The sequence below is a fragment of the Silene latifolia genome, chromosome 8 (genome assembly GCF_048544455.1).
Source record: "Silene latifolia isolate original U9 population chromosome 8, ASM4854445v1, whole genome shotgun sequence".
Lineage (NCBI taxonomy): Eukaryota > Viridiplantae > Streptophyta > Magnoliopsida > Caryophyllales > Caryophyllaceae > Silene > Silene latifolia.
This window is the reverse complement of record NC_133533.1, coordinates 90,950,824-90,972,656: the sequence shown is the minus strand read 5'-3', so window position 1 is coordinate 90,972,656 and position 21,833 is coordinate 90,950,824. Positions and strand designations below refer to the sequence as shown.

Sequence of the window (21,833 nt, the reverse complement as noted above, 5' to 3'; positions counted from 1 at the left end):
CTAGTTCCCCCAATCCACGGGTCCCGCCACACCACCGTAGAGAGGCCATCTCCCACCCTGCGCCGTAACCCCATCAAAAGCACGGACCGTGCTTCCCAAATACTCCTCCAAGAATAACTCGGATTGGTTCCCAAACCTGCCTCCAGAAAAGAAGTAGAAGGAAAATATTTACCTTTTAACAGCCTTGTCATCAAACTATCCTCATCAGTAAGTAACCTCCATTCCTGCTTACCCAGCAATGCACTATTAAACTTGACAAAATCTCGAAACCCAAGCCCCCCTCGGCATTTAGGTAAACAAAGCTTCCGCCATGCGACCCAAGGTATCTTCCTCCTCCCATTCTCCGTGCCCCGCCAAAACCTCGAAACAAGGGATCTCAACTCGTCACATAAATTAGACGGAATTCGAAAAACACTCATCGCATAAGTTGGTATAGCTTGGGCCACCGCCTTTATAAGCACCTCCTTACCCGCCTTACCGAGTAACGAACCCTTCCATCCCTGCAACTTCTTACTCAACTTGTCACGAATTAAATCCGTAAGTCCCTTCTTAGACCTCCCCAATACAGTCGGCAAACCCAAATATTTTTCCTGACACACTACCTGCCTCACTCCAAACACACCCCCTATCTGCTGCTTCCTCGCCAAACTGGTCCCACGGCTAAAAGAAACCGTGGTCTTCGGCAAACTCACTAATTGCCCCGAGGCCTGCTGATAGCGATCAAGGATACGCTTAACCTCCCTAGCCTTCAAAAAAATTATACTATCATCTGCAAAGAATAAATGCGATACACTCGGGGCCTGAGGAGCGATCCTAATACCATGAATCGAACCCACCTCAGCTGCTCTTCTCAACATACCAGACAACACTTCCGCACATAAAAGAAATAAATATGGTGATAACGGGTCCCCTTGTCGTAACCCCCTACACGGTAAAAAGGAATCAGACCGTCGACCATTAACAAGCACAGAATATCGCACCGACCGAACACACCTCATAACCGTACCAACCCAGCGCTCATGAAACCCCATTCGACATAAAACAGCCTCTAAAAAACCCACTCAACCCGATCATAAGCCTTCGCCATATCAAGTTTCAACGCCAAATGACCCCCACTACTCCTTGTATTCTTCATATGATGAAACAACTCAAAAGCAACCAGAATATTATCACTAATCAGCCTACCGGGTGTAAAAGCTCCCTGATTCTCCGACACAACATCACCCAAAAACCGCTTCACTCTATTTAGCTAGCACCTTCGAAACTAATTTATAAATCACATTACACAAACTAATTGGCCTAAAATCAGCCAGCTTATCAGGCGCCTTCTTTTTCGGTATTAAAAAAATATTAGTATCATTCAGGCCGGGTGGAATAGGGGCACCATTAAGAATGTTCAGCACTAACCTTATCACCGCAGGTCCAACAATATGCCAGTATGTCTGATAGAAAAGGTCGTTCATACCGTCTGGTCCCGGCGCCTTCAATGGATGCATCTGACTCAACGCTATAGCCACCTTTTCACCCGTATAATCTTCTGCCAACCCCGCATTCATCTCTCCCGTGACTCGACCCTCCACAACCGCCAAAAGATCAGCAAAACCCGCCGGTGACCCCGAACCGAAGAGCTCACCAAAGTAAGCTACATCACATCTTGAAACAGCCTCAGTACCCTCAAAAACATTCCCCAGATCATCACTAACCTTTGAGATAAAATTCTTCTTCCTCCTTTCGCTAGCAACCCTATGGAAAAAATTGGAATTCCTATCCCCATCACGCAGCCAAATAGCCCGAGAACGCTGTCGCCAAAACTTCTCCTCCTGACGCAAGAGAGCAGCTATCTCCATCACCACCCGCTTCCTCTCCTGAACACGCCCTAAGCTCCTATCACCTTCATTTAGCACCTTCAAACGCCCCCTCTTCTTAACAAGGCTCTTTATGATCTTCCCTATACTGACCCCCTTCCACTCCACCAATTCCCGAGCGCACCAATCAATACACTTCGTAAAATCATCACCCCCTCTGCTCCACCCCCGTTTAACAGCCTCCTCACACCCCTCCTCCCCTACCCATATATGCTCGTATCTAAACATCCTATCACCCCGGCCCTCTCGCCCCAACCGTCGATCCCCCACAACCTTAATCGGACAGTGATCCGACCATTCCCTATTAAGATGAAGCACTCGAGCATAAGGAAAAAGGTCAAACCACTCCTCGTTAGCCATAGCCCTATCAATACGAGATTGTCTGTTATCCTCTCCGACTTGTCCATTATCAAACGTAAAAGCATAGCCTTCCATAGGAAGATCCCGAATACCCACCTCATCCACAGCATCACGAAAGTTATTCATCTGCCACTGCGCCCTTGAAGCCCCTTTCATCTCAGTAGAATACAAAATCTCATTGAAATCACCCACACACAGCCAAGGGCCACTTCCCTCCCCAGCCAACATTCGCAACAACTGCCATGATAAATGCCTATCTTGAACAGCCGGCCACCCATAAAATCCTGTAACCCGCCACTTTAAACCATTCAGCTCAACATCGAAGTCCATAAAATGGACCGCAGCCGCCCTCATAATACACGACACCCCTTCTTTCCATAAAAACGCAAGACCACCCGAACGGCCCACGCTATCTACAGCCACACCCGTATATCCATCCACCTTACTAATTAACCTACTCATCTCACGACTACTCAACTTCGTTTCACAGAGAAATATCATAGTCGGGGCCTCCCGTCGGATAAGGTTCCGAAGACCGCCTACTGCATCGGGGTTGCCCAGCCCCCTGCAGTTAAGGCTCAAACAATTCATTGGGCCCGGCGGGGTTGATTGCTATCAACCTCCGCCTCAGATATCAACACATCCCTGTGTATCGCAATTTTCTTATTATTCACAGCATCCTCGTTTTCCACCTCACACCTATTTCTTTTATTAAAATCATTAGTCAATTCCTCCACCCCAACCCCAGCAACATTCCCACATCCTCCCGCAAAATCACGTTCCAACCTTACCCATCTCCTAGCCCCACTTTTATTCTTCTCACCACCCCCTTCTCCACCCAGCCCCTCCATCGAATCACTCACAACCGCGGCTCCCCACCCCATAGACGTCAAATGTAACTCCTCAGTCAACATCCCACCTCGCCCGTCTCCTTCTATCCCCTCAACCGAAACACTAGCAACCCCTTATTCATCGTTTTTAGCCCCGCACTCACCATCAAATCACTCTCCCGGCCCGCCTCAGACCCCCTTATTCCCCCTTCCACCACCATATTACTCTGTAAAATCTGCTGCACCCCCTCCCCCACGATTAAACGATCCTCACCAAAATCTTGCTCCTCATCATTCTCCAAAACGCTGCTCAGTCCCACCGTCTCCTTCCCCTTTACTGATTTCGATTTACAAGTCAATGCAAACCTACGCAACTTCTCTACCAAAGCCATCTCATCCTTCAAAAACGCCTCCTCGAATTCCGGCCTCAAGTCTCTAGCTGTTTTCCGCCCATCAACCATCCCCATTCTACCACCCTTCCGAGGATAAGCTCTCAATCCCTCCCCATACTGCAATTCGTCCTCATCATAAGGACCTCTTTCGCAGTCCTTGACCCCATGACCCAACACCCCACAACCATAACAAAACAGCGGCAACCGCTCATACTTCACATCAAACGTATCAACTCTTCCACTCGGCATTCGAATTTCAACAGCGGGCTTCAGAGCCTTCCTAATATCGTGCAAAATTCGAATTCGAACCATCCTTTCCAACTCAGGAGCATCAATCTCATCTTTTGCAACAAACCTACCCAACTGCGCTCCAAGCTTGCTCAAGTTCGCCAAATTCGTGCGCCCCTTAATAGGAAGATCATAGATGCACGCCCACATAGGTAATTGGAACAATGGAGTATCCGAAATTCTCCCCTCATCACAAGGTTCATTAAAACACCAAACAAATTTGTCAAAGTGCCAAGGTTGTCCCTCCATAACCTTAACCTTATCACGCAAATCCTCGAACTTGAACATAAACAGCTTCTCCCGAGCATCCACCACGCTACCCAAAACTTTACCTCTAGGGTTCCACAACCTGAGCATCGTATCGATAGCAGCACGCCCATTAACCGCCTTCGATGCCCAAATCTTTCCCACCAAGATAAATTCCGTCTTCACCGTCTGATCCTCAACACCCCCAACCTCCCATTCGAAAACCGTACTCCCCCTACTACCACCTTCGTCCACCACTTCTTTCCCCTTCCTACTCCCCATAATTCTACCAAAGGCCACAAAACCCAACCAAGACCCGAACCCTAACAACCTACAGCACCAAACTACCAAAACAGCCAAACCCTAACAACCAGAAAAAGAAACAGCAGCAAAGTAAAGGAAAACCAACCTACGAGCACCACCGTAGAGGGATACCTTGAGCGGGAAGGAAGAAACAAAGATAAACTATGACGAAGACTCACACAGGGAAACCCTAAAGAGAAGCCCTAGAGAGACAATAATAACTGACTCATATTTTGTATTAACAAAACTATAAATTGTTTTGATTCATTTCAAGTGTTTTTGGATCAATTGGAGTCATGTTTTCTCGTGTCATTTTTGGATTGGGTGGTTTTGGATCGGATCGAGTCATTTACGGGTTAACAAAGTTCGGGTCAGGTCGGTTAATTCGGGTTCGGGTCATATTAAGGTGTTATAGTTTAGGTCGATTTCAAGTCTCGACTCTTAAGTAAGCTTCTTTAAGTCGAGTCAATGGAATCAGATTAATTGTGCGGGGTCTACTTAAGAACCAAGTCTACCCAACTTAACAGCAAGTTTGTAACTAGACTTGGGAAAAAAACATATCGTCAAACACCATTTGTTGTAAAACGGATTTTGGTTGGTTTCCAATTAAGTGTGCCACAACCAAGGTAATTCCAATTCCAATTCCATCTCATTTATTTTGTCTATCGATTTTATTTTTCTGGAAATTTTATTGTCATATTTGAAGTGTTGTTCAACAAATGGGCATACTTTGTGATTATGAAATTGATGATTTTGCTGGGTTGTTCATCATTTGATTTTCGATTAATAATTTCAATTGTTGACACTTTACTTAATTACTTTAATTGCGTGGGATTATTCTTCTGATTGAGTTTATGGAGTTTACTAATTGAAGCCTTAATATATTTCAGTGATTGGATTATTTTGTTAATTTCATATGCGAAATGCTGAAATTTGTGTATTCTGTTTGAATGTTTGATTTTGAGCTTGGCAAATCCGAGTTGAAAGGGGAAAGAGGTTGAGATCATCTCGCTTTTCCTTTTGGATATATTCAGTCCGTCCCAATCATTTGTTTACTTTTGATCAAAATACCCCTTACAATTAATATAAAAGGTAAACAAATGATTAGAACGGAGATGATATAAACTGTACTATCTAGGTGATGTATCAAAAAGGGAAGGGGGCGGGAAGGGGATGCTTGTTGCAGTGAAAGAGTATCAAACCCTCATGTCAAATTCTTTAGATTTTAATGTACACTGGACTACTGGAGCATGGTTATGCCTTATTTCAGCATATATTTTATTCAGGTAAGACTCCTGTAAAGACCATGAGGCGACCTAAGAAACCTCGTAAACATCGAGGTGGAAATAGTTTGGATAGGATTAGTAGTTTACCTGATGATGTACTTGGTCACATTCTCTCGTTCCTGCCAACAAGGTCTGCTGTGAGCACAAGTATTTTATCAACAAAATGGCAACGCCTTTTTACTTTGACGACTTGTCTTTCTTTTGATGATGCACCATGCTTTGATCATCCGAAAGAAAATGAGAGAATAGAAGCAACTCGAAGGTTTAAGGAGTTCGTTGATAAAGTTCTGGAATTGCACCAAATCTCACCCATTAAGAAATTTAGTCTAGTATCTCATGCCACTATTACACCTGATGGTTCAGATTTGAAGCGCTGGTTTACTAATGCATTACGAAAGGGTGTTCAAGAGCTTTATTATTGGCTAGACCGCATGCCTTATTATAATACGTTTGATCACGATGATTTTTTCATGTGTGAAACACTAGTGAGCTTGAAAATGATAGGTCGTGAGTACCATAATATTAAAGTTCCTCTATCAGCCTCGTTGCCCAAACTGAAGATCCTTCATCTGGGACTAGTCATATTCTTTGATTTTAACTCCGTTGAAAGATTGTTCTCTAGCTGCGAATTGCTTGAAGAGTTAACACTCAGCTATTGCGTGTGTACAACTGGCGGTCATGTTAATATGTGTACAAGAATACTCAAAGTGCTAACAATAGAGTATTGCTCTTTTTCACCGGGTACATTCGAGATTGACGCCCGTAATCTAGCATATTTAACATATAAGTCTAATATGGGTGTGAGAATTATTCCGTCGTGGAAATACTCATGCTCTTTAGTCAAGGCAGAGCTAAGTTTTGGCATTAATGAAGATTCACGTCATTGTGAACGTGAACTTCTAAAAGCCGCTGCCTATAAAGTCGCAGAACTACAATTTGAAGTGGACTCAGCACAGGTATATTTATGTATATGATTTGTATATCCCACATAATTCCTACATATTCATCAGCTCCTATAAGTGGCGGGGTGGGGTTCGGATGTTACCTTATAGTTAACAACACATAGACGATGTCCACAAATGACCCATACAGAAATTGCATAGAGGATTCTAGAATATAACCGACTGTTACTTCACTACTAAAAGAAGTGCAGTCACTTAGTGACCCATTTTGGTTTATTCTATCATAAATTTGAGCCAAAGAATAGTGAGTTTTTAGCTTGCATGGAAATGGAAACATATTTTCATGGTTCATAATTATTAGAATATTGTTCATTGTACAGCTTCTTCTTACACTTGATGACGACAAGCAAATGCCTGAATTTAATAGTCTGTCAAGGTTATGCATTGGTGCATGTTCTTGTAATGCTTGGAAACATGTGATGCGCCTGATTGACAAATCTCCTCAACTTAAAACTGTCGTCTTTAATTCGGTTAGTAGCAACTAATATTAGCTTTGTTAATTGCCACGTTATACAAGTGTTTGTATGAAACTATTTTCTCAATCTTTCTCACTTCAAGAATTTGTTATTCAGGGCTTTCCTTGCTGCATTAATTCAAGCTATGACTGTCCGGATTACTGCTACGGTGGCTTACTGCCACCTTCAGATATACCTCTGGAACCTTTTTCATGTCGTGTCAATGTGATTGAAGTTTATGAGTTTTGTGGTGATAAGGGTCCATTGTTACTTATGGGGCATCTCCTTAGAAATGCAAGTGTCCTGAAGAGTTTGATTGTCTCTACAGTCTGCGATATCAATCAGGAGGAGGAATTGAGGATATGTAAGGAGTTGTTGATGCTTCCAAGGGTTTCAAGAGATTGTTGTGTTAAAATGAACAAGGGTAACAAGAGCCTCTATTATATTCCTATTCCATGTCGAACATAGGTTTACCTCGATATTGACAAATTTGAAAGGGTTCCGTTTTCCTCCGTCCAACGGAAATGATTGGATTTAGAAAGGAAATAGTAATCCTCTTATCTTGTGTACAGCCATAAATTCATGTAATGACTTTTTTTTTTTTTTATCTATTCTCTCTGATCAATTATGTTCAATTTTTATTGATGTTGAATCTTTTGCCTACTTTAATATTTTTTTCTTCTTTGGTGATTAGAGTTACCCATGTAAGAAAAGTGGTAGAGAAGAACCCATTATCTATTCTTCCTTCTACCACGAATGCATGATCTGGGGAGTTAATTCTAGTGAAGGATGTGTAAGGATTTTACGATAATTTATGTATATAGATACTTTGTATAAAGTGGATCATGTAACCGAAGTTCCGGTGGGAATTTGACCTACTTCGGAAAGGTAAATGGTGGTGTACCAATCCTGAAAACTGGGATTGACTTTTCTTCCGATGCTGTGCTTCTCATGGGATACACTGAAGGTCTCGTCTCTTTCCATTACTGCTGTTTGTGGGTCTGAGCATGTGTTCCGGACAAAAGCATCATCTAGGAGGTATAATGCAAAATGCGGCTATTTGGAAGCTCTTAAGTCACATATTTTAGAAAATTGAAAGGCCAACAAGAGGAGAATTCCTCAGGAATGTCTTTCTTTTACTGGGAAAAATTGTTGAAGTTTCCACGTCCTCAGGTTTGGAAAATTCTCATCTGCTAACTTTTCGATTTCCTTTTCTGTGTTTGCGAGTTAACCGGTAGACTCTGGTCTTATGGTCTTGGCATTAATAGCAAGGCTGGAATTATATTTTGTATTAAAAATAGATAGCTAATCGGATACAGTACCTTGGTGAACTGAAGGACGATAACATGGGTGTTTTTTGCTTCTTGCATATGTTATCAGGGATCTGATCGTCTCGAAATGAAGCATTGTTTATATGAGATAGTTTCGGGGACTGGTGGAATTGCTGGAAGAATTAATGCTAGTTTCTATGCGAGGCAGAAGACGGGCAGTTGATTATCTCCCTGCTTTCCTCATTAACTTGAAGGGTAGTTGTCATATGGATTGTTCTTTTTCCTGAGGGATTGAATGTTCGTATCTTGGTCAACCGTTCTTGGCTGAGGAACCTCTACAAGCGGACGCTATTGGAGTCAGAAATGTTCTCAAATGGGCAACCAAAGAGGAGACTCCTTCATTTAGCTCTTCTCGCGTATTTCACGAGCTAAGCTTGCAGTTTTATTCAAGGAGGGCTCATAGTTTAGCCGAAAGGGCTAATACAACTTGATTTTGATCGCTAGATAGTACGGAGTAGCTATTGTTTGATGACCGATATTTGACATTGAATTGCCAATCTTTTACAAGTTAATGGAGTCATGGAAACGATGAGTAAAATCAATATATATATATAAAAGAGGCTTTTTTCAGGCAATTTTAGAGACTCCGAGTTTTTTAAAACACTTAATTTACAATTTTAATTTAATTTACAATTTAATTATGAAAAGTGATAATCTTTTAATCTTTTACAATTTTGATTTAGTTTAAGAAAAATGATAATCTTTTGGATAACTACTAAAACAATAATAGAGCAACTTGAATCCTACCATGCATCAATATGCTATACGGAGTATATCTCTTGGCCTTGGATTGGAATTTGTTCACATGAGGTATTCTAAAGATAACAGAACTAAGCTACTATAAAAGAGGCTTTCAAAAATATTCAGATTAATCGGCTAATTAATTTTTTCCTCTTTGTATATATATAATATATGTATATGTGTATGTTATACTTTTGACAATATACTATGTTGTGTTTGTTATTGTTTGTATGTTCAACAATTAATTAATTTGCTTTCATTTGTGTTACCTTCACATATTCTCAATTTCAAACCTTTTGATTCTATATTTTTACCTTTGTTTCAGGTGGACGACAAACTAAATGGATACAGGAGTGGCAAATATAGTCTTAGCATGATGAGTATAAATTTAAAGAGTGTATTTTCCATGCTACTGTATTAATTTTGATTTCATTATTATCATGTTGTTGTGTCTATATCTGAAATTCTAAAGATCATATTTTTTTTGTTACTTTTTATATGCAGAAATACCAGTTGAAGGATTGGGAGCTACTTCATACAATGCATCATACATGTATATCGAATAACTAATCAAGCTTATAATTATTTTCAAAATGATCGAATAGCCAAGGCCAGAGAGGAGCGGTCGTAGGCGAGTAGAGAGGCATCATCTATTTTTGTTTGGCTATAGCGAAAACAAAGATATAGCCTAGATATTGATGTTATGTTTTTTCATTGTAGAAAATATCAGTTCCTTTTTATTAATAATATATGTATGAGGCGTGTCAAATATTCGTCCGTTTCAGTCATTTGTTTACCTCTTAAAATAAATAAGATGTTATGTTGGTATTGGAATAATTAGGGTAGGAGATAACTAGCTTGAACCTAATTTCCTATATTGTCTAGGAGTATTTCTTGGGAATGCACATATATTGGGAGTGACAGATGAGGAAGGGTATTTGAAGTTATACGATACTCGATCAAAGCTCAAGCCTTCAGCAACCAACCAAGAAAATGCAGGTACCCTTTGGGAGTGAGTTTACGGAATTATTAATGCTTTGGATTTTAGGTGGAAATAAATGTGAAGAATCATATACATGGACAACTATAACATTACTTTTTTAACTACCTAATAAAATATTAAATTATAAATTAAAATTATGCAAATTCTATCCGATCAAGGTGATAAAGTTATTTGTAGAACACGTTTTTTATTTTTAATAATAAACACAGCTGAAGATAATTATTTTTGAGCTAATAAAATAAGAGATATAGTAAATTACAAAAAAGATTGAGTTTTATTTTTGAATCCTACATAAGATAAATCTCCAAAGAGTCATATACATCGACAACTATAACAAGAGTAACGCTCTACTTTTTTAACTACCTAATAAAATTTTAAATTATAAATTAAAATTATGCAAATTCTATCCGATATAAAGTTATTTGTAGAACTATCATCAAACTTATGGAAATTTTATCCGATCAAGATGATAGAGTTATATTAGTATATATATAAAAACTTTAAAAGTAAAAAGCTAAAATGATAAGAATTTTTAAACAATTGTAAACCACTCAAACGAGTTGGATGGGTCGGCTGGTGAGGCGGTTCATACATGTTAAACTCGAATACGGGTCAGACTAAATATAGATGGGCTTATACGGGTCACGGGTCGAGGTAGAATCAGAATACATGTCAAAATATAGATTGGTATGGTTTATTTTATTTGTCAAAAGCAATCATATTCAATAATAATAATATTATAATTAATATTACTTACCATACTTATACTGAAGAATTTATAAAAATTATATTAATTTAATAAAATATATAAATTTGATTTTTCAATTATTTTTGTAATTTAAAATATTTAAAATAATAATAATTTCTAATTATTCTTCAAATATAACATATAACATACTCCGTATAATATATAAGTATTAATATTGAATTAGTCAAGGCCTTTATTTAACTCATTAATTATTTATTCTACGAAGAAAAACTTACATTTTCTAGATGCAAAAAAAACTACATTTGTACAAGCTCATTTACAAACAGAACACTATTTAATTACTCGTGCATGACGATTATAACTTTTATATACACAAATCATAAAAAAAAAATGTTAATTTAGTTGTATATACTCATATTCTAAAAAAAATATTTCAATGTATTTGTATATACTCACATTCTCACGAGAAAACTAATGTTAAGAAAGTAAACATAACTTCTAAATTGCGAAGATACAATTAGAGACGAATCAATATTATAACCCGTACAACGTACGGGCACAAAATCTAGTCTTTTATAAATGAGCACCAATTCTTAAATGAGAATGACTTGCGGAGTATATCATAAATTAATTTTCTTTTTCCGAATGAAAAACACATTTTTTAATAGAGTTAGTTATATAGAATCTCTTATATAAATGTGTTACTTAACGGAATAGAGCAAGATATTTGTGGTCTAGCAAAATCCTTGTTCCTCTGTCCCACAAATTCAAATAGGAGATGGCGAAAACTCATCCGACTTGAGAGCATCCACAATGGTAAGCTAGTTGCTACTAGCTTACCTTTGCCACATAAGATTTTCAAGCTAGAATATTTGTAAGCTACAAACTACTACAATGGTAAGCTACTAGCTTAGTGTTGTGGCTTAAATGCACCATATGTCAACTACCTTCCACAACACTCTTTTAATTAATAAATTTACTTATTTTAACTAGAAAATAAAAATTAAAAATATTTAGTGTTGTTTTAATTGGTAGATTTTTTCTTGTAGGCCCATTTGAGCTACTAGCTCCATGGAGCTACTAGCTCAATTTAAGCTAGTACATGTAAAGTGCTCCAATGGTTAAGCAAGTAGCTTGAAAACTTTTTTATTTGCAAGCAAGTCCTTTTGCTTAACCATTGGAGATGCTCTGAGGAACTTGATTCAAACCACCCGAAACCCGACCCAATAGAACCGGAGAATTGGGTGAAACGGAACCAATTCCACCCGAATTGAAGTTGAACTGATAAATAACAACTCTTAGGCTCTGTTTGGCAAAACTACCTAAAAAGGTAACTGAAACCTGAAAAGGTAACTGATAAGGTAGCTGAAAATTAGGAGCTGATAAGGTAACTGATTATATAAAAATGTGTTTGACAAACTAGCTGAAAATGTAGCTGATTTTGGTAAAATGAATAAAGGGGTAAAAAATGGAAAATAAGTCATTTCAGGTACCTGATTTCTCAAATGCTACCTGAGGTAACATTTCATTTCAGGTACCTTATTTGACCAAATAAGCTACTTGCCAAACACTTGCAAAAAAATCAGGTAGCTGAAATTTTGGTCAAATAAGCTACTTTGGTCAAATAAGCTACCTGAAGTGTCGTGTCAAACGGGGCCTTAATTGTCTCAACACAAACAAATTGGGTGACGCGTGACACAATGTTGACCAATTAGGTGGATTACCCATTAATAGATTTAATACCCACTAACAAATTAGTTCCAAATAAGACTAAATTGATATTCATATTAATTTTTTACTTTAAATTTAAAATGTGACACATACAAATCATTTTAATACCACATTATCGAAATAAAATATTTATCGTTTTGGGTCGATTTTGAAAATATTTGTCAAAATGGTGTCCACGTAGGCTCGGGATTTCTAGACCTGAAACACGCCACTATTAATGGCGTGTTTTGTGAAGGAAACACGCCATTAGTAGTGGCGTGTCTTTACAACAATATTTTTCCTCAATTGACTGAACATTAAAAAAAAAAAAAAAAAAAAAAAAAAAAAAAAAAAAAAAATTACACAAGACACGCCATTAGGGGTGGCGTGTTTCCCCTCCGAAACCCGCCATTCCCAATGGCGTGTTTGTTTTAGTCCATTTTTTAATGAAGTTTCTTTCCGTACTCATTATAAACACGCCATTGGTAGTGGCGTGTTTTAGGTCCAGAAATCCCGAGCCTACGTGGACACCATTTTGACAAATATTTTCAAAACCGACCCAAAACGACAAATATTTTATTTTTGACCATTATTTCAAAAATGGATTCCACATTATCAACCAAACTTAATTTACAAGAAAAAATATAATCACTTCTTATGTTATTAACTACACGGTAATAACCCGACTCGCTGATGACCTGACATGACTTGGACCCATAATTGAACCACTATAACCCGAATACGATTTGATACAACCCATTTTGCCTTACCCATAACCAACCCGGGTGACACGATTGTACTATAAGAGTTGCACTCCACTCAAACTAGCACACACCTACGAATTCAATCAGAGCACTAAAAAGCAGGTATGTATATACATTCATTGATCTCTCGTAGTTCCTCTTTTTCCTTGTATTAAATTCAAGAAATCTTGCTGATTTTCCTTTAAAGTTGCGTTAATCTATGTGTTTATTTTATTTAGGAGTTTTCAATTAGGGTTTCATGGGTTTTCATAATTTTTAAGTTCATTTATTGATTTGGTAATTTGGTATCTATGATTTCTCACATTATGCATCTAGCACTGTAAATGGAAGACCAATTGATTTGATAATTTCAACATTACCCACCATTTTTCACATGTAATTGAAAATAAAAGGCATTAGCAATTGATTTTAATCCTATTAAAAGAGAAGCATAAAGGTTGAATTTTTTGATATGCAGAGTTGATGATTCACACTGTTATCGTTATTGGGTTTGATATCAGGTGATGATTCGTTCTACAAAGCGTCGTAGAGTTCCGGAAATAAGAGATGAAGGCAGTTTGGACAGAATTAGTAGCTTACCTGATGAGTTAATTGGTCACATTCTTTCGTTCCTCCCAACATTGAGTGCACTGCAGACTAGTTTGTTGTCAACTAGATGGAAGTATCTTTTCACATTAACAACTAGCCTTTCTTTTGATGATCAAGAATATTTTGATTTTCATGGAATTAAAACTGTCAATACGGCTTTTGAGAAGTTTGTTTCTGGAGTACTCACGTTGCATAGAGTAATGTCAATTCAGAAGTTCAGTTTGAAACTTAAACGCACCTGCGATTATGCTTGTTCAGACTTCCTTTTGTGGATTAATATTGCAATACTGAAGGGAGTTCGGCATCTAAATCTGTACATTTCGTACCAACAAATCTCTTTGCCCAACTGCATCCTCTGTTCTCAAAATTTGGTGGCACTACAAATTAATTCAGTCATACACAAGGTGGACTTGAAAGTCCCTATGTTAGCGTGTTTACCAAGCCTCAGAGTTTGTAAACTTTGCAAAGTAACATTCTTGGATGCGGAGTCCATTAAAAGGTTCTTTGTTGGTTGTCCACAGCTGAAAGAGTTGATTCTTCTCCACTGTCAATTGGCTGCAGATCATTTTCAGATTTCTGCTTTAGCACTTGAAAAACTGACGGTGTACTTGTGTCGAGGTCATATGGAGATTGATGCCCCAAATTTAGCAAGTTTATCATACTTGTGCACATGTTCTGATGTTATGACCTTGTTGTTGAAGAAATCATGCTCTCCTTCTACGGTTCATGTGGGTTTTCATTCCTATGAATTTCATGGCCCTCTTTCTCAATATGTCCTCAATCTTATTATAGGTGCCCAAAATGCCAGAGAGTTAATTTTGACATTAAACGCTCCCAAGGTTTGTCTTACTCCCTGAATTCTTTTTGGTTGTTGCTACTACAGCTATTTTCATTTTCAAGAGAGTCAAAGAGTCCATATTATTTGGTAATGAAATATTGAAGTATGATTTATGATTAAATAGAGCAAAATGACTTACTTAATTTGGTTGCGCTTCTTTTTATTGTGAGGTGGTGGTCATTGATGCACTTCTCGATGCAATTTTAATCTTGGATCATTTGAAATCAACCTCCTTGTGTTGCAAACATAAGGGTAAGGTTGCGTACATCCAATCCCATCTTATCTCACAATTTGCGGTATTCCTTGAGGCAATGGGGTAATGTTGTTGTTGGGACTTGCGACTACAACGGAGATACTTGAATATTCCTTATTTATTTTTATCACTCTTTTATGGTTCTATCGGTTTGTCTCATTTTATTATTTGTGCTTCTTTTTCGTGAAGCTTCTTATCAGGCTAGACGATAACCAGATACCTACATACTCTAAGTTGGAAAGCCTGCACCTTGATTTTTGTTGCAAGGATACATGGAAGTATGTGACATTCTGGCTAGCAAACTCACCTCAACTTGAGACCATTGTCTTTAATATGGTAAGAAAATTACAAAAGGAGATTTAATAAGACTTTGAGTGTTTGAATAAGCGAGATTTTGCTCACTGTTACCGCCCTTGTCAGCTATGAAGTACTTGTTTAGAGTTTTAGACATTCCTTTGTTGTCCCTCTAAGTCTTCTGTCTACCTTTCCTATTTAGGGTAAGTTTTTCCGTGTTATACACACCGTCCTTAATTTTTCTAACTTGCATCTAATGTGCCTGATGATCATTCGATGAACTCCACTATTATTCTACCGACATTGTCTATTAATACACATGCTGCTTACACTTGCTTGCATAAATCAATCCAATAGCAAACATATTTTATGTCCTTACGAATTATGAACTTGATTTTCAGGGCCTTCTTCATGCCGCTACATGTGGTACAGAGCAGGAGCACAAGTGGCGCACGAGTATGGAACTTGCTCCATTTTCATCTAATGTTAAAATTATTGAAGTTCATCAATTTAAGGGCGGGAAAACGGAGCTACTACTTTTAAACTATCTGCTTGAGAATGCCAGGGCATTGAAGAGGTTGATTCTATTTAAATATGGCTCTATGACGATCGAGGAGGAGTTACAGGTGAGCAAGGAGTTGCTGATGTTGCCCAAAACTTCGACACACTGTACTATAGAATTGAAATAGCCACATCTCTTACCAAGTTGTGTTAGACGAACGTTTATTTAATCCTTCAAAAATAAGTGAATAGTCAAAATGAGGTTGAATTGAAATTATTTAAAAGCAAATGAGTTCCCATTGAATTAAGTCTTTTAAAATCTTAAAATTAAGAAGAAAAAAGAAAGCATTTGCGATAAATGGTTTCGTTTGAACCCATTATGATATCTAATATGGAGTATGTGTTTTGGAGCATTGAAAATAACGTTTGTGCTTAATAGTTGTAGGCTTGTAGCCTTGTAGCTTGTACGATGAGTCGATGACTTGTTTAATTATGCTGAATCTTTTGTGCACTCCAATCTTTCTTTTTCTTGTTTGTCCTTGGAGAAGAGTGTGAATTTGAATCGCGGTTAACATATCAAACACACGTCCCCTTCTTTTTCTCCACGCTTTCAAATTCCAAATAATCTTCATTTCTCCCTTTTCTTCTTTGGTGATTAGAGTTCACTATGTAAGAAAAGTGGTGGAGAAGGAATCCATTCTCTATTCGTCCTTCTACCATGAATTATCCGGGGAGTATAATTTGTGTGAATATTGGACCTCGTGTTTAGTTACCTGGAAAATTAAATATAGGTAAATGGTGGTGTTCCGATCCTGTAAATTGGGATTGACTGGTCTTCTGATGTTGTTCTACTCGTGGGATATACAGAAGGTCTTCTCTTTCCATTACCGCTTCATGTGCGCTTGAGCATGTGTTCGGTGCTCGGTACAAAAACATCATTTGGCAGGTATAATGAAAATAAGCTATATGGAAGTTTTCAAGTCACATCATATAGAAAATTGAAGGACCGATAACAAGAGGAGATTCTTCGGAATGTCTTGCGTTTATTGGGAAAAAATTGTGTGTGAAAGATATGGACGACAAGGTTCTGGTTCAGGATAACGAGATAAAGGCTAGATGGAGTTCTTACTTTGATAATTTATTCAATGGACATCAGGAACAAGGTTTTGGGGATGTAGAGGTAACACCGAGCATGGTTAATCGGGAATTTGTGCGTAGAATACAAAAGAGTGAAGTTAGAAAGGCGTTAAGGAAGATGGGGTCAAAGAAAGCGAGAGGACCAGGATGGTATACCCATAGAAGTCCTGGAGGTGCTTCGGGAGAAAGGGATTGAATGGGTAACCATGCTCTTCAACAAGATTTGGAGGAGCAACAAGATGCCATCGGCTTGGAGGAAAAGCACTCTTGTCCCTTTGTACAAGAACAAAGGTGATGTCCAAGAGTGTTCCAATTATCGGGGAATTAAACTTATGAGTCATACAATGAAGTTGTGGGAGCGGGTAATCGAGCAAAGGCTTAGGAGATATGTAGACATCTCGGAAAACCAATTTGGATTTATGCCCGGGAGATCGACTATGGATGCGATTTTTATCATGAGACAGTTGATGGAATACCATCGGGACAAGAAGAAGGATTTGCATATGGTTTTTATTGACTTGGAAAAGGCATATGATAGGGTACCAAGAGAAGTACTTTGGTGGGGCTTTGGCGAGAAAGGGTGTGTCGCGAAAATATATTGACCTCATAAAGGACATGTATGAGGGGGCTAGTGCAAGTGTTCGCACTAATGTTGGGAGAACGGAAGAATTTCCTATTACCATTGGGGTGCATCAAGGTTCCGCACTTAGTCCTTTTCTCTTTGCTATAGTTATGGATGAGTTGACAAGGAATATTCAGGATGACATCCCTTGGTGTATGATGTTCTTGATGATATTGTGTTGATTGATGAGACAAAAGAGGGGTGGAGAGAAAGTTGGAATTGTGGAGGCAGACTTTAGAGACTCGTGGGTTCAGTGAGCGGGAGTAAGACCGAGTATTTGAGGTGTCGATTCACTAAGGTGGCGGGGTTGAGATCGACAGAGGCGGGGAGTATTATTTTCGATGGGAATGTTGTTGAGGGTTGATTTCTTGAGATATCTTGGATCTATTATTCAAAAAGATGGGGAGTTAGACGGAGATGTGGCTCACAGAATTAAAGCGGGATGGTTGAAATGGAAGAGTCTTGGGGTTTTATGCGATAAAGATATGCCCCAAAGATTAAAGGGAAAATTTTATCGCACGGCAATTAGGCTTGCCCTACTTTACGACTCGAGTGTTGGGCGTGAAACATTGTCACATTCAAAAGATGAGTGTGGCGGAGATGCGCATGTTGAGGTGGATGTGCGGACATACGAGGAAAGATCGGTTAAGGAATGAGGTGATTAGGGAAAAGGTAAAAGTGGCGCCAATAGAGGACAAGATGATGGAAAACCGACTAAGATGGTTTGGCCATGTGAGAAGGAGGCCATGGACGACTTTTTGTGTGGGTTAGGAGAGGTGGAGACTTGGAGAGAAAGAGAAAAAGGTCCTAGAGGCGAGAGGAAGACCGAGACAGAGACATGGTTGAGAGTGATAGAAGCACGATATGAGAGTTCTGGGGCTTGAGGAGAGTATGGTGACAGAGAGGGCACAATGGAGGGAAAGGATACATGTGGATTTTTAGTATTTGATATTTTTTTTTTGACAGACTTAGTGTTTTATTTATTTATTTGATTTAAAGAAATTAATTTATTTATTTTTCTCTCATTTATTACACACTTTTTCAACAACCACTTTCTTATAGATTTTACCTGGTTCATTCCGGATCCTTAACTCTATTTCGGTTTTTAAAAATCGTTTTAATTTTTTTCTCTCGATTTAAATTTGAAGTTTTTATAAAAGAAAGACGGAATTCGATTTTAAAACCCCTTAGTTCACCTTGACTTTACATTACATTTTCGTTCTCCCTTTTTGTTTTTCATCTTCCCTTTTTTATTCGCATTTTGAGGCGTGCGTTCACCCATGGACGGTTCGAAAGGATGATTCATGTCAGCCGACCCCAAATCATTTTGGGATTAAGACTCTGATGTTGTTGTTGTTGTTGTTGTTGTAGTATCCAGGCCCCCCCAGGTTTGGAAAATTCTCATCTTTAGGTAGCTAGAGTATTCAAATCTGATTAAACAAACAAATGGCAGTGTTTCAATCTGAAGACTGGGGTTGACGTGTTCTTCTGATGCTGTTCTTCTCATGGGATACGGTAGGTCTCTTCTCTTTCCATTACAACAAGAGGAAAATTCCTCAGGAATGTCTTATCTAAAGAGAGGTATGGATCTTGTGCCCGATTGCTTTTTCAGCATAGATTTTAGGCTGGTTGTGTTCTTGCCATTAATAGCAAGGCAGTAATTAATTGCAGTATTTGAAAATACTCCGTAGATCACTAATTGGATACATTACCTTAGTGAACTGGAGGATGATAACATGGGCACTTTTTGCTTCTTACATATGTTATCTTGGACCGAAGATGTCTTAATGTAGTGGTTAAGACGGAGGTATTGTGGACAATGGGTCCCAGGTTCGAATCCCCCCTCCCCTATATTGTAATGCGACTTAAGTGCGCGCTTCCATTGACCAAAAAAAAAAAAACATATGTTATCTTGGATTTCGTTGTTTCGAAATGAAGCATTGTTTCTACGCTGGTAGTTTCTATGCTGTTTTTGGTGTATCTGAGGGCAGGAGACGAGCAGTTGATTATCACCTTACTTTCTTCATTAACTTGAAAGATAGTTGTCATCTGGGAGGTATAATGCAAAAAGCGGTTATTTGGAAGCTCTCAACTCTCACATCTTATAGGAAATTAATGCACCAAGAGCAATCAAATAATTCCTCAGGAATGTCTTCCGTTTATTGGGGATAAAAAACTGTGGATGTTTCCGGCCTCCAGTTTTAGAAAATTCTCATCCTGAGAGAGGTACTGATCTTGTTCCTGATTGCTTTTTCTGTGTTTGCGACTTCACCGCTAGACTTTGAGCTTGGCTGTATTCTTGGCATTAATAGAAAACTTAAATTAATTTGTAGTATTAGAACATAGATAAGTGAACTGAAGGTTAATAACATTGGTATCTTTTGCTTCTTAGATATGTTGTCATGGATTTCGTTGCTTCAAAATGAAGCATTGTTTAGAGGAGATATTTTGGGACTGGTGGAGCTGCAGGAAGAATTAATTCTAGAATTCTAATTTCTATGCTGTTGGTGATGTAGCTGAGGGTAGGAGACGGGCTGTTGATTATGGCCCTACCTTCCTCATTAACATGGAAGGATAGTTGTCGTATGGTTACTATGAAGCAAGGTTGATGGACCTTGGACTAGCGATAGAAAAGTAGCATTGGATTGGGTTGTTCACTTGTTCGTTTTCCCTGGCGGGATGGAATGTGCGTATCTTGTTCAACCGCTTTTTGCTGAGGACCTCTATAAGCAGAAGCTATTGGAGTCTAGAGTGTTCACTTTTGGGCAACCAACTATAAGAATCCATTGCATTGAAGGAGTCTCAAATAATATTCACTGTTTTTTCCCAGTTTCTATGTTAGTTTTAGTTTTATTCCCGGTCACTAACTCACCACTAAATAATACAGAGTAGCTTTTGAAATGACTGACTATTTGACATTGAAATGAAAAATATTTTAGGAGTTGTAGAAATGGTGGATAAGCAGTGAAGAAACTCAATTTGATTAAGTTAATGTTGATGATGCCTTAAAACAAATTAATTTTATTGTTAGTATTTAATTGTGCGCCTCTTAAGTTTTAACCATGTAGTATGAAGCTTCAATTATCAATTCAAGGTTATTAAGAAAATCATCATGAAGATCAAAGATGAAGATTGTCAATTGTGTTAATGTCATGTGTTGTAGGGAGATCTTTAACTCGAATTTATGTCTAGGTGCAAAACAACAGTTTAGTCAACTGTTACTTCTGACTCGTCCTTCAAAGAATTATTTCGAAAATAACTATTGTTAAAATGCTTTCAATATTCACAAATAGTTTTCTGAAAATGTTTTGATGTTTTTGAAAAAAAAATAGAGTTTTCAATGTCTTACTAAATAGTTTGTTTGCACAATAAGACACTTTCTTTAAATGGGTTGTTTGCTTTTTACATTTATGAAAATGTTTATGGTTCCCATAAAAATAACCATTTATGCTTGTTTCTTGATGAAAAACTCAACCCATATTTGTGTGTGCACAATCTGATTTATTGCATTCTTAGGCACCGATTTCTTGAGGAAGAATACCCAGTTGTTTGATGAAGAATTCGGTTGTCGTGTGCATGTTGCCCAAACAAACTATTTACAAGATTTTAATAACTTGTGCTTATGAGTGTAAGATATATATCTTAATGTGTAAATTATACTACTTGGACATTATAAATATCTTGCTTAATTCATTTTTACAAGTGTGCAACAAATAACTTACAATGTTACTGTTAGTTAGTAAATATTTTGTAAATATTATGTGAATATCTTCTACTGATTATGCTCCTAGAATATCGATATTATAGTTGTGAATATCTCGTAAATATAGGAACATTAGTTTGTACTCATATTATATATATGAATGATAATGAGAAACCCTACTCAAGGGATTACAACTATTGACATGGTATCGGTGAATGAATAAGATCTCGATCTATTCAAGAATCCTGCCCTGTGCCTCCTTCATCGTGCTATTTTTCGAAGTAGCACCCCCACCTGCCTCACGCTAAACTGCCTCACACACAACAGCCAAGACAAACGACTCGTCATCCCCCAAACCCGGCTTGCATCCCGTGTTTACCGTATCCAATATTCAGCACAAAATCCGTGTCCTTGATGGCACCAAAGTGACATATGCGTCGTGGGTTCGCCTATTCAAACTTCATGCTCGTGGGTATAAAGTTTTGTCCCACATCGATGGAACTCCCTCACCCGCCAAGACAAACGACTCGTCATCCCCCAAACCCGGCTTGCATCCCGTGTTTACCGTATCCAATATTCAGCACAAAATCCGTGTCCTTGATGGCACCAAAGTGACATATGCGTCGTGGGTTCGCCTATTCAAACTTCATGC

At 38.3% G+C, this 21,833-nt stretch overlaps 3 protein-coding genes and 1 long non-coding RNA gene across 6 annotated transcripts; 3 read left to right on the top strand and 1 right to left on the bottom strand.

Annotated features, from left to right (window-relative positions):
• LOC141595502 (uncharacterized) lies at window positions 1–2,726 on the bottom strand. Its single transcript, XM_074415469.1, has 3 exons — window positions 1,408–2,726; window positions 217–924; window positions 1–136 (listed from the first exon to the last, which is right to left on the bottom strand). The coding sequence occupies exons 1-3, from the start codon at window positions 2,724–2,726 to the stop codon at window positions 1–3; spliced, it is 2,163 nt and encodes a 720-aa protein (XP_074271570.1).
• A 2,091-nt stretch (window positions 2,727–4,817) lies between these two features.
• LOC141597069 (F-box/LRR-repeat protein At3g59190-like) lies at window positions 4,818–7,618 on the top strand. 3 transcript variants are annotated; one of them, XM_074417397.1, is made up of 4 exons: window positions 4,818–4,910; window positions 5,571–6,526; window positions 6,853–7,002; window positions 7,105–7,618. In XM_074417397.1, the coding sequence occupies exons 2-4, from the start codon at window positions 5,591–5,593 to the stop codon at window positions 7,453–7,455; spliced, it is 1,437 nt and encodes a 478-aa protein (XP_074273498.1). In that variant the 5' UTR covers window positions 4,818–4,910; window positions 5,571–5,590; the 3' UTR covers window positions 7,456–7,618. The 3 variants fall into 3 exon arrangements, with proteins under 3 accessions (XP_074273498.1, XP_074273499.1, XP_074273497.1); XM_074417396.1 differs by lacking the exon at window positions 4,818–4,910 and having other exon boundaries at window positions 4,918–6,526; XM_074417398.1 differs by lacking the exons at window positions 4,818–4,910; window positions 6,853–7,002 and having other exon boundaries at window positions 4,917–6,526.
• A 5,641-nt stretch (window positions 7,619–13,259) lies between these two features.
• Window positions 13,260–16,236, top strand: LOC141597070 (F-box/LRR-repeat protein At4g14103-like). The gene is made up of 4 exons (XM_074417400.1): window positions 13,260–13,347; window positions 13,746–14,672; window positions 15,114–15,260; window positions 15,620–16,236. Exons 2-4 carry the CDS (start codon window positions 13,749–13,751, stop codon window positions 15,905–15,907), a joined length of 1,359 nt encoding a protein of 452 aa, XP_074273501.1. The 5' UTR covers window positions 13,260–13,347; window positions 13,746–13,748; the 3' UTR covers window positions 15,908–16,236.
• A 2,608-nt stretch (window positions 16,237–18,844) lies between these two features.
• LOC141597068 (uncharacterized) lies at window positions 18,845–20,379 on the top strand. Its single transcript, XR_012522680.1, has 2 exons — window positions 18,845–19,704; window positions 19,871–20,379. It is a non-coding gene; the product is annotated as an uncharacterized LOC141597068 (long non-coding RNA).
• The last annotated feature ends 1,454 nt before the right edge of the window (window positions 20,380–21,833 follow it).

Bases quoted from the DNA above. Each gene is read 5' to 3' on its own strand.
- LOC141597069 (XM_074417396.1), top strand. From the start codon at position 5,513: ATGTACACTGGACTACTGGAGCATGGTTATGCCTTATTTCAGCATATA. The intron at 6,527-6,852 runs GTATATTTATGT...TTCATTGTACAG, and splicing joins TTGAAGTGGACTCAGCACAG to CTTCTTCTTACACTTGATGA. The intron at 7,003-7,104 runs GTTAGTAGCAAC...TTTGTTATTCAG, and splicing joins AAACTGTCGTCTTTAATTCG to GGCTTTCCTTGCTGCATTAA.
- LOC141597070 (XM_074417400.1), top strand. From the start codon at position 13,749: ATGATTCGTTCTACAAAGCGTCGTAGAGTTCCGGAAATAAGAGATGAA. The intron at 14,673-15,113 runs GTTTGTCTTACT...TTTTTCGTGAAG, and splicing joins TGACATTAAACGCTCCCAAG to CTTCTTATCAGGCTAGACGA. The intron at 15,261-15,619 runs GTAAGAAAATTA...CTTGATTTTCAG, and splicing joins AGACCATTGTCTTTAATATG to GGCCTTCTTCATGCCGCTAC.
- LOC141595502 (XM_074415469.1), bottom strand. From the start codon at position 2,726: ATGATATTTCTCTGTGAAACGAAGTTGAGTAGTCGTGAGATGAGTAGG. The intron at 925-1,407 runs GTTAGTGCTGAA...TTTACCGTGTAG, and splicing joins GTTGGACCTGCGGTGATAAG to GGGGTTACGACAAGGGGACC. The intron at 137-216 runs GTTACTTACTGA...TTCTGGAGGCAG, and splicing joins CTGGGTAAGCAGGAATGGAG to GTTTGGGAACCAATCCGAGT.